The sequence below is a fragment of the Morus notabilis genome, unplaced genomic scaffold, assembly GCF_000414095.1.
Source record: "Morus notabilis unplaced genomic scaffold, ASM41409v2 Scaffold196, whole genome shotgun sequence".
NCBI classification, from domain to species: domain Eukaryota; kingdom Viridiplantae; phylum Streptophyta; class Magnoliopsida; order Rosales; family Moraceae; genus Morus; species Morus notabilis.
In genome coordinates this window covers 31,004-41,468 of record NW_010361517.1, presented here as the reverse complement: position 1 = coordinate 41,468, position 10,465 = coordinate 31,004, and the positions used below count along the sequence as shown (strand labels likewise).

At 36.2% G+C, this 10,465-nt stretch overlaps 1 protein-coding gene across 3 annotated transcripts; it reads left to right on the top strand.

The window, feature by feature from the left end:
- Nucleotides 1-1,405: 1,405 nt before the first annotated feature.
- On the top strand, nt 1,406-8,182 carry LOC21391042 (vacuolar fusion protein MON1 homolog). 3 transcript variants are annotated; one of them, XM_024166796.1, is made up of 15 exons: nt 1,406-2,111; nt 2,857-2,936; nt 3,072-3,143; nt 3,262-3,301; nt 3,792-3,893; nt 4,093-4,214; nt 4,403-4,535; nt 4,622-4,713; nt 4,907-4,988; nt 5,133-5,197; nt 5,423-5,722; nt 5,836-5,927; nt 6,613-6,677; nt 7,425-7,516; nt 7,992-8,181. In XM_024166796.1, exons 1-15 carry the CDS (start codon nt 1,572-1,574, stop codon nt 8,035-8,037), a joined length of 1,923 nt encoding a protein of 640 aa, XP_024022564.1. In that variant the 5' UTR covers nt 1,406-1,571; the 3' UTR covers nt 8,038-8,181. The 3 variants fall into 3 exon arrangements, with proteins under 3 accessions (XP_024022564.1, XP_024022565.1, XP_024022566.1); XM_024166797.1 differs by lacking the exon at nt 7,992-8,181 and having other exon boundaries at nt 7,425-7,815; XM_024166798.1 differs by lacking the exons at nt 4,093-4,214; nt 4,403-4,535 and having other exon boundaries at nt 7,992-8,182.
- The last annotated feature ends 2,283 nt before the right edge of the window (nt 8,183-10,465 follow it).

The following is a 10,465-nucleotide window of genomic DNA, read 5'->3' as shown; positions in this document are numbered from 1 at the left end:
ACTTATTCCCGAATCCCACTCCTTTCCCCTGCTTCCTGCCAATTACCCTTCTTGCCCTTCCTCCTAGCATACACTAATGTCATAGGAGGCCTAACAATTTATTACACTATTGAGAGATTTATGGGCCGTTGATTTAAATTTTTAATTCAAGTTGAGATGTGACTTTATGTGAGAGATTTTTACTGTAGCAAAAAAGTTAAATGTAACTGTTTTTTAGAGTTTTTTACTGTAATAAAAATTAATGTTACTCAATTTTGTGTTCGTCTTCTTCATTTTCGATCTATGTTGCAAACACTCAAGAAAGGATCAACGTCTATCAAGGAGTACTTTGTGAAAATGAGGATCAACATTTCTGGCGGACAATATTTCAGATATATCATCATCTAGAAACGTTCCATCCAAGTTTTTTTTGGCCTTTCCGATTTTCTTTTGTTTTAAATGACTTTATAAGATGATTATGAGGTGATGGGAAACGATTATGTGATTTATATCTCACTTTCATCGAGGATAATATATTGATTGCTTGATTCGTCTAGTAAAGAAAATTCATAAAGAAGGGCTAACGAGTTTATATTATGTGTAGGCCCATCTTAAAACAGCAGTTTATTAGTAGTAAAACCCTCAACTATTACCACCTACTCCAACTATTATCTATTCCTCCATCTTATCAAGAAGATAACATCAAGATCTTTATGCATTGCAGTCCCACATTAAAGTGGACTTTCTATTTTTAAAGTTCAGTTCCATCTTTATAATGGTGCTTGTATTTACATTTCGAGAAACTTAAGAATACACACCTTAATTATTTTTCTGAGGTTTTGTGCCCTTCTTTCCTTTTTTGGAGCTATTATCATTTTATTTTGATTAAAAGGAGAAAAAAAAGATGATTTATGTTTGAATAAATACTTCTCAAAGTGCATGAGACTAGATTTTTATTTTTTACTATTAATTAGTATTTTTTTTAATCAAATAACTATATTAATCAAATGAGTATTAATGAAAAGTAACGAGTAAAAATCTATAAATTTGGGCCCGTTTAGTTCGCTGATTCGAGTTGAGATGTGATTTTATGTGAGAGCTTTTTACTGTAGCAAAAAAGTTAGATGTGATTATTTGTGAAAATTTTTTACTGTAACAAAATTCAAATTCTAAACTCGAATTAACGAAATGAACGGGCCTAATTTTCTCATTTTTCAAACTTGTAAACATGTCATGTTAGCAATTTTTACAAGTGGATAAAAGGTCCAGCTCAATACAGGAAATAATGGTTACGGGCCTTTAAAGCATAGGCATCCCAGGCCCCAATAGAATCTTCCATTTTATTGGGCCTCAGCCACCACCCACCTGTCTAAGCCCATGGCCATATGCGTGAGAGTCGGGAATTCGGATGCGCTCCTACCTACTCGTCAGATCCACAGCGTTTCAGCTTCCAGCCAACGACTAGTGGACGAGCAGTTTCAGATTCTCGCTCTCTCCCTCGCGCTGGCTCAAATTTCTCTGCCACAAACCCTAATTAGCCCTAAATTTCCACTCAGAAGAGTTCAAGAAATTTCATTTCCAGGTTCTCTCCCATGTCCTCCTCCTCCGATTCGAGCTCTTCAGCTTCCGCCGACGAGAACGCCGACCGAGATCCCGGCTCCGGTTCTCCCGAATCCATCGAGGTCCGTTTCTCTTCGGTCGCATTGACGGAGCCCGACGCCGAATTCCCGGATTTGGCGGCGGAGCATCAGGAAGTCGAAAACGGCGTCGATTATGCGTCGGCTGGCGAGAGCGATCGCCAACTGATCGAAGGCAATGACGAGGAGGAGCTGGTGATTGCGGCTGAGGAAGAGATTCAGAGCAATTCCGGTGAGGCGGAGGTGAGCGAGGGCTTGGCGCGGGGCGGTGTTGTTTTGGGTAGGACCATTTCGGAGCTGGACGTGGAGGAGCCCTCGAGCCCTAGCAGTAGCGGTTATGCCGGTGAGAGGGGAAGTAGCGGTGCGAGTAGTGGCGGTGGTTCTGGAATTGATGAGGTCGGCGATGATGAGATACAGGAGGTGAGGAGTGATGCTGTTGATGGAGTCTTGGATTCTGGAGCAACGTGGGCGCCAGGGAAGCGCCATCCGGATGAGGTATTTCAATTTAGGAATTGATGATATATTGTTTAGTCTCTACATTTGTAGCTGAGGATTGCATTGTTTTTGGGTATGTTTGGCCTTAGAATTTATCAATGATCTGAGAAGAAGGATGGTCATGTTTGACAAGTTTTTAGTCAAGTTTTAGAATATAGTTCCTTTTCACCTTTAATTTCAATTGAATATATGACAAAGATTTTTTTCTTATTGTTTAGGTTTGAGGAACTAGTGAAACGAATTTAGATTCTGGTTTGCGAGTTCTAATTGTTTGAATGTAGTTTCACCTGAAAAAAGACCTAATGTTGTGAAGGAAAGAGGAGAAGTGAGTGTGAGAGAGATATGGAAAACGTTGGATAGGTTTCTGCGGAACTGCTCTGCATTATGGATCTAAAACAGCTCATTTCATTGTTGTTATTATTTGTTTTACCTTATTTTTGTAGATTTTGGATATCTGTATCCTGGTCCCTAATCTCGATGTGGATTTTGCTCCCTTTTTTTTTTTTTTTAAAGCTGGCGTATTAAGCTTCATTTGAGGAAATTTGAACTTAGGGATTAAAATGCAGATTAATTTCTTAACACTCTGTAATTGAGCATGGCTTTGGGACACTTAACGGCGTATAAAAAATATCTATTTCAACGTAATTTATATATCATTTTGGTTTCTCTTGACTTGCCAATTGACGAGATTTATGATCGATACCTGCAAATGTTATGTCCTGTTTGATTTATAATTGAAGTGCAGGATGATGCTTCAGTATCGTGGAGGAAAAGGAAGAAGCATTTCTTCATTCTTAGTCACTCTGGCAAACCAATATATTCAAGGTCTTTTCGGGTTCCTCTTAAATCTGCATCAGAAACTTTGCAATCTATATTTGCTTTCGTGCCGAATTAAGTATAACTTAATATATTTTCTTTTGGTGGTTTATTTCTTGTTTTGCATCTCTTATCAACTGAAAGGTATGGTGATGAGCACAAGCTAGCTGGATTTTCAGCAACACTGCAAGCTATTATTTCTTTTGTTGAGAATGGGTACATCCTGAATTTGCTTTGTTGCTTATGTCCTTATAAATTATTTTTGTATGTACATCTATAATATCTCAATTCAATTAATCGGACTTGACCATAAGTTTTACATTATCGTCTACAGTGGGGATCGTGTCAAGCTAGTAAGGGCTGGGAAGCATCAGGTCTGTTTGTTTTCTTTACGGTTGGAAGCTTTCTTCCTAAGTCATATTCCTTCACACAATACTTGATATCTGGGGTAGTAAGCTGCTTCCACATTCTCCTGTTGGATTAAACATTTAAAATATCGTTATGATTTTTGTTTTGCTGATCTGAATGTTCAAAAATAGAAAGAATGAGAATCTCCATTCCATGCGTTTAATAAGCTAGCTAACTCTGGCAGTTATAAGTTAAATCTCTGTTTCTTTGAAAAACACTTATTTATATGTGGGAGCTTAGGCTGCACACACGAACAAATATGGGTTCTTTTGCTTTAAATTTACTTGTACAGTGAATCAAAAATACGTGATACAGTGATAATTAATGGTGAAGGTTTAAAGTCTTGCAGAATGAAAGCATTGGGTTCTTTACTGTACGATTGCAGTTGTAACTTGTAGGCCTTATCTTTTTGTAGTGGTTTAAATTATTGGCTAAATAACATTTCGTCATCTTCAGGTGGTTTTTCTTGTGAAAGGACCGATTTATTTAGTATGCATCAGCTGTACAGAAGAGCCTTATGAGTCACTGAGAGGCCAATTGGAACTAATGTATGGTCAGGTAGCATTGGATTTCTACTTCATCATTTGTTTAAAACATAAAATCATCCGTCTTTTCTTTTATATTTTCTGATTTCCGTACCAAAAAATATTTTCTGGTTTCAACCACACAAAAAAAGCTGCTACTACAGTTCTTACTTCGCGTAACATAGTTTTTCACAAGTCCAATCTTTTTCCTTTGATTTGGAATATGGATGCAGATGATACTTATTTTAACAAAGTCAGTAAATAGATGTTTCGAGAAGAATCCAAAGTTTGATATGACACCTTTGCTTGGGGGAACAGATATTGTTTTCTCCTCCCTCGTCCATTTGTTCAGTTGGTTTGTTTCTTTGCTCCTTTAAAGCCTTGTAGCATTCTTAAAACTTTTTTCCTTGGTTTTCATTGCTTCAATCAAGTGTCTTATCTTGTAAAATCTCTACCCCTCCCTCTCCCTCTCCCTCTCCCTCTTCCCTCCCCCGTGAAGTTTTATCCATGCTTCATGACATCTATTGTCTCTTTGCTTCTCAGGAACCCGGCCACATTTCTTCATGCATACACCTGTCTTCCCCTTGCTTTTGCAACAAGGCAAGCAGCAGGTGCCATATTGCAAGATGTGGCTGATTCAGGTGTTCTGTTTGCAATACTAATGTGCAAACATAAGGTCCTAACATCCTTGTTTTTATGAATTAAGATTATTGGAAGCACGTATTATTTAGAGGAGTTAATTGAATCGATGCTTGAGTGCAGGTTATCTGTCTTGTTGGTGCTCAAAAAGCTTCACTTCATCCGGATGATATGCTGCTACTCGCCAACTTCGTTATGTCTTCAGAATCATTTAGGCAAGCGGATTACCTAATATGTGTATATATCTTTTATAGGTTTATCAACCTACTAGGCCTCGTCTTTATGCATCACTAGATCACTATACCAATTGAAGTCCATAAATGTCCCTTTTCTTGTGTTAGTGTAGTGATTAATTGGCCCTTCTCTTTGTCTGTAGTCTAACAACAAACAGTTTTCGGCTTTATGCAGGACATCTGAATCTTTTTCTCCAATTTGCCTGCCAAGATATAATGCCATGGCTTTTTTGTACACTTATGTCCATTTTTTTGATGTAAGTGAAACTGTTGATTTGCTTTGGGCAAAGTCCTGAACAGTAGGAGAATGTTCCGGTTTTAAATAAATATTGCTATCATTATTTATTCATTTATTTATTATATACTGAGGCTCCTATGTCTGCTTATCTTTTCTTTTGCAGGAGGATACGTACCTGATGTTGCTTACCACCAATTCAGATGCCTTTTATCATCTCAAAGATTGCAGGTACTTGCCGAATTTCAGAACACTGGGGAGTTCTGTTATGCGATGTTGTAACTTATTGAATGATTTACAATTTACTGTTTGGCCCTTGGCCGAATGTGAAATGTAATCACAGTAAGGAATTTATCTCCTTATGGATCTCCCTGTATTCCACAAATGGGATAATTTAAGCTTGGTATGTGGTTATTAACTTGTGTTTCTTTTTATCTTTTTGCTATCACTTTATAGGATGTGTATTGAGAAGGTCCTTTTAAAGTCGAATGTTCTTAGTGAAGTTCAAAGATCCACGCTAGAAGGTGGGATGCATGTTGAGGATTTGCCTGTAGATCCATTACCTCGCTCTGGATCTTTATCTCGTTGGGGTCATGCAAAACTTCCAACAGATTCTCCTGAGAGGTTCAGGGAAACATGTGATTGTGTAGGTGGTCCTGCTGGACTTTGGCATTTTATGTACCGCAGTATATTTCTAGATCAATATGTATCATCTGAGTTCTCAGCACCAATTAGTAGTAGAGGGCAGCAGAAAAGGTAAAACTGCTGATTCTCATAGCATCTTGGTTAGAATCCAAAGCTTTGGTTCTCCCACAATGAAGCTTATGTGTGTTTTTATTGTCAGGAGGATAATTTGTGTGTTTTTACAGGTTATATAGAGCTTACCAGAAGCTTTATGCTTCCATGCATGACGGAGGAATTGGTCCTCACAAAACCCAATTCAGAAGAGATGAAAATTATGGTAATGGTTTATGTTGGATCAGTGATTGATTTCTAGGTTTCGTCGTAAACCTAATTGGTTACTTTAAATTACGCAAATCAATAGTTCAAATCGTGCCCACTGCTAAAGATTGACATCGAATTAGGTTTTCTAGAATACGGTGGCGACACTAGTGAAAACTTTGGTACAGGATTAGACCCCCATGAAATTGTAAGACCTTGTATCATGAAACACTTCTTGAAAATTTTAGGGCCCGTTTGTTTAATATACTCAAACTCAAATCATTGATTTTGCTACAGTGGTTTCCTCTCACTAAAAATTTGAATTTCAAACGTCAAAATCAAGAATCATGGTTTGAGTACCCTTCCCAATGGGCCCTTAATGGTGCATTAATAGCTGTTGATACCTTTAGAGGTTATTCCAGATCCAGCCTTTTTGTTTAGAGCCTGTTTTAGTTGTTAAACTTGGTATATAATAAATTTTTGCAATTTTTTAATACTCTACTACATAATCTGATTCTGATTGGAGTCTGCTTGTTGTTGTTGTTGTTGTTGTTGTTTTTCTTTTTGCTTTTTTTGTTTTTTTACTGTTTTAATTTTTTTTGCCCTTTTGATATCATTCATCTGATGTTTTGCCTCTGTTGCGTTGAATTATTGGAGCTCATATTTATGTTCATATACTTAACCGATAAGCCTTTTTTTGACAGTTCTGCTCTGTTGGGTCACGCAAGATTTCGAACTTTATGCAGCATTTGACCCACTTGCAGACAAGGTAAAATCTCGCCCAAGATTCTCTCATTTGTTTGCTTTGTAAAAAATATTCTAAGTAATGTTAATTTGAAGAGCTAAGTACATTCTGTCAAGAATAAGCTATCAAGGTAAAGCTTGTTGAGTGGAAATGTGTGGTGGAGATTCCAACCGACGTGTCCGACTTTGTCTTGATCAACTTACTTTTTCTGTATCCATGACTTCCATCTTTCACCTTACTAACTGAAAACATTGAGAGATTCGTTCCCTGGGCCACCCATCTTAACTGATTGGCCATTTGACCGTACATTCTAAACTGACCATATTTAGCTTCTGTCTACCTAAAGCATGTGCACTGCCTTTTGACTATGCAAAAGACGGTAATGTTGGTGCGGGGAGGACAAATTCAACTGGGCCTTGAACGAGAAAACATTAGTAAATGGGATTTTGTGAAAGTATAGTTGTTATTTAATGAAGTCACACATGGGTTACTACCCAAAAAAAGGAGTTAAAACTTATTATACTCGAGTATATAAAGCATCTATTGACCTTGGTTTTCGTTCCTAGCTCATGGCTGTAGAAATTCCTTTTTGAGCCAAGTCTGTAGAGGCTTTTACTTTGTAAAAAGTCTTTTGCGGGGTTCATGTTAATAATAGTTAGTTGTCGAGGAAAGCAAGAAGATTAATATACGATATATGATTAATGGTTTGGATTGAGCAATGTTATTCATGATGAGCATATTCTGATTTGTCTTTTGAACATGAATTTTCAGGCATTGGCTATAAAGACCTGTAACCGGGTTTGTCAGTGGGTGAAAGACGTGGAAAATGAGATTTTTTTGCTGGGAGCAAGCCCCTTTTCATGGTGATATTCCAAAAATACTCTGTCCTAAACAGCATGTACTATAGTCATTGTTTTACGTAAAAAATAAGTTTTTTTTTTTCTTTTTTGGTTGTGTTCACACGTATTGCACATTAATTGGAAGATGCTTATGGTAAAATTCCTAATTGGTTACTTCGACCTTTTAAAGATTTTGATTTTGTTACAAAGAGCATTCCTAAAACATAATTTGTAATCAATTGTTCATTTTCCACACACATTGGCTACCACCAAGGCACCAACGATGCCATAACTGCTAGTTCGGAGCATATATATTTTTTTGTTTATTAAGTTCTCATTCTGTCAAGAAACATGCAATCTGGAACATGATATCCTCCATCATGCTCTGCAGCATTGAAGATGGTGTAGTCTCACGACTTGTGTACTCTGTCCTTTTCTCCATGTTTAAGTTATATTCTACGTCTTTTCATTGCCTTTTTTGTTTTTGGTAAATTTTTAGGGGTTTGTGCTTGCCGATGCCTATTGCAATATATACACGCATATAGCTGTTGGTTTAAATTCTTCTTCTGATAGCGAGTTTGAAAGCTAATCGCCAAATCCTATGGATGTTAATGTTGGAGGCCTCCTTAGTTCTGTATAATTTTTGTTTTTTTTTTTTCTCCTTTCTCTATGAATATGATTTTTTTTTTTTTGGCCTAATAGTCTATGAATTTTATTGAACTGTGCGTAACTCAACTTTGTTGCAGAACTAAAAGCTCAGTTGAAGAACTGGAAATAAATTGGATCAATGAGCTTTCCTAGAAGCTGAATTGTTTTTATTACATAATAACATATATTGAAACGCGCATAGCATAAGCATGTAAATATGGTTTAGATAAAGTTGAAAATGCTGACACCTCTATTTCTAGCTCACCGTGCCAATAAATGACAAACTATTATTATTATTATTATTATTATTATTATTTTCTATGAAAGGAAAACGCATTACCAAATGAATGACTCCAAGATCATATAAATAACCATGGGTTTACAGTTTGTTTCTTTGTTTGCCCATTGCCCTAAACTAGGATCCCATTGGTTTCAATTGCGCATCTTTGTGTGGTAAATACCACCAGTTTCATATGTGATTCCTGGGCATGAGTTCATATTTTTATAGGCAATGTTGTTTCACATGTTAGTTGCATTGCATATCATACGGTGGTGTATTACCAATAATAATAATAATAATAATAATAACAACAACAACAACAATAGTAATAATAATAATAATGATGATGATAATAATACGGTGCTGTAAATTAATACTGTATTGACACTTATGCCCCAAAAATGAAAGAGGAATAATGGAGGATGAAGATTGAGGGATTGGAGAGGTCCTTGGGGTGTGGCTTTGGACATTAATGGCTAAAAAAGTCTCACTATAAGTGAGTCTGCAATCATTATTGTATGGTCCCAGCAGTCGATCATATGATCCATTTAGCTTTCCTTTCCCTTAATTGGGGTATTCCAGCATTCACTCTACACACATGGGTTTATGCAGCAGTGTTTTTAACCCAATTTCTTTGAAAGGATTTGTCTTTTCTCTCCTCCATTCTTTTACACACACACACACACACACACACATATATAGATATATATATATATATATCTATATCTATATATAAATATTTGATTTTGATGTCCAAAAATATAACTTCTGAGAGGGTGATTATTATTGTAAGAGACACCCGTCAGAATGCTGTCAAAAACGCTCCGTGAAGATGAGAAATATCAAAGGGGTGTGTGTGTATTAATTGAGGAATGGTCATTCTGTGAATTGAGATTAATGGGAGCTCGAGAAAGGTCTTTCCACCTCTGTAATGTAGGCTTGTAATTAAAGAGAGGAGAGGGTAATAAAAGTTTCTGTAGGGAGTGTTGACCAGTGTTTCAAGGGTTTTTTCCTCTTTGTTTGCACATGCATTATGCTTATTTTGTCTTTTACTGATTGTTAAAAACAATAAGTTTTAGTGAAAATACATTGTGTATTGTATACCATGTTTCATAACTATAGTTTTAAGTAAATAACATTTTTTTTTTAAAAAAAGTTAATAAATTATAGCATATTTTTAATGTTTATTTTAAAATAAATTATTCTTTTTAAAATTATTTTGTAATTTTCTCCCTCATACTCCAAAACACTAATCTCTATTCCCTCTCTCTCTCATTTTGATATCTCCTCCGGATGACTATGAGAGCCGCGCGATTTCAACGGCAATGGAAAGTCGATGGTGAGTTCGACGATTTCTCTCTCTTTTCGTGGCTCCCATAGCAGGTCGAAGCTCATTGTTGCGCTGCCCATTATAAAGCTCGGAGTTTGCTATCGATCTGCTTCATTTCTGTCACAACTACCGAAGGAGGTCCTCATCCTTCCAGATCACGCATCTTCTCAACAAACATCGACTCAGAAATATTGATGGCTAGGGATGGCAATATAAGTCATGACACGACAACACAATTCGAAATCCGCACAAAGTTAACGAGTTTTGGTTTACTATAAATGAGTTTGGATCATAGTCGGGTTAACACGATTAATAAACGGGTTAGGTTAGGGTTGACCTTCTAGCACAAAGTGATCCGAATCGACACGATTAACTATACGTGTTATTTATAAATTACTTATCTATGATATAATATAAACATTTATATGATGTATTAAATGCAAATAACAAGAATTCAAAATTCTTTAAAGAGACAAAGATAAATAGACCAATAAAATTGTTAAACGTGCCCTAATCATGTTAAATAATTCTAATTGTATCAATTATTTTTTCAATATATTACTTTAAATGGGTTACGCGGGTTGATACGATTAACATGATTGATAAACAAGTCGTATTTAGATTGGTATTTTTGACAAGTTTAATAAATATCTCGTGTTTTGGTTGATATTCTCTAATACGATATATAAACGGGTTGGATATGAACACGACCCAT

What these genes read in the sequence shown, in the direction of transcription:
- LOC21391042 (XM_024166796.1), top strand. Translation starts at nt 1,572, where the DNA reads ATGTCCTCCTCCTCCGATTCGAGCTCTTCAGCTTCCGCCGACGAGAAC. An exon ending in TACTAATGTGCAAACATAAG is followed by an intron (nt 4,536 to 4,621) that starts GTCCTAACATCC and finishes GCTTGAGTGCAG; the next exon opens with GTTATCTGTCTTGTTGGTGC. An exon ending in TATCATCTCAAAGATTGCAG is followed by an intron (nt 5,198 to 5,422) that starts GTACTTGCCGAA and finishes ATCACTTTATAG; the next exon opens with GATGTGTATTGAGAAGGTCC.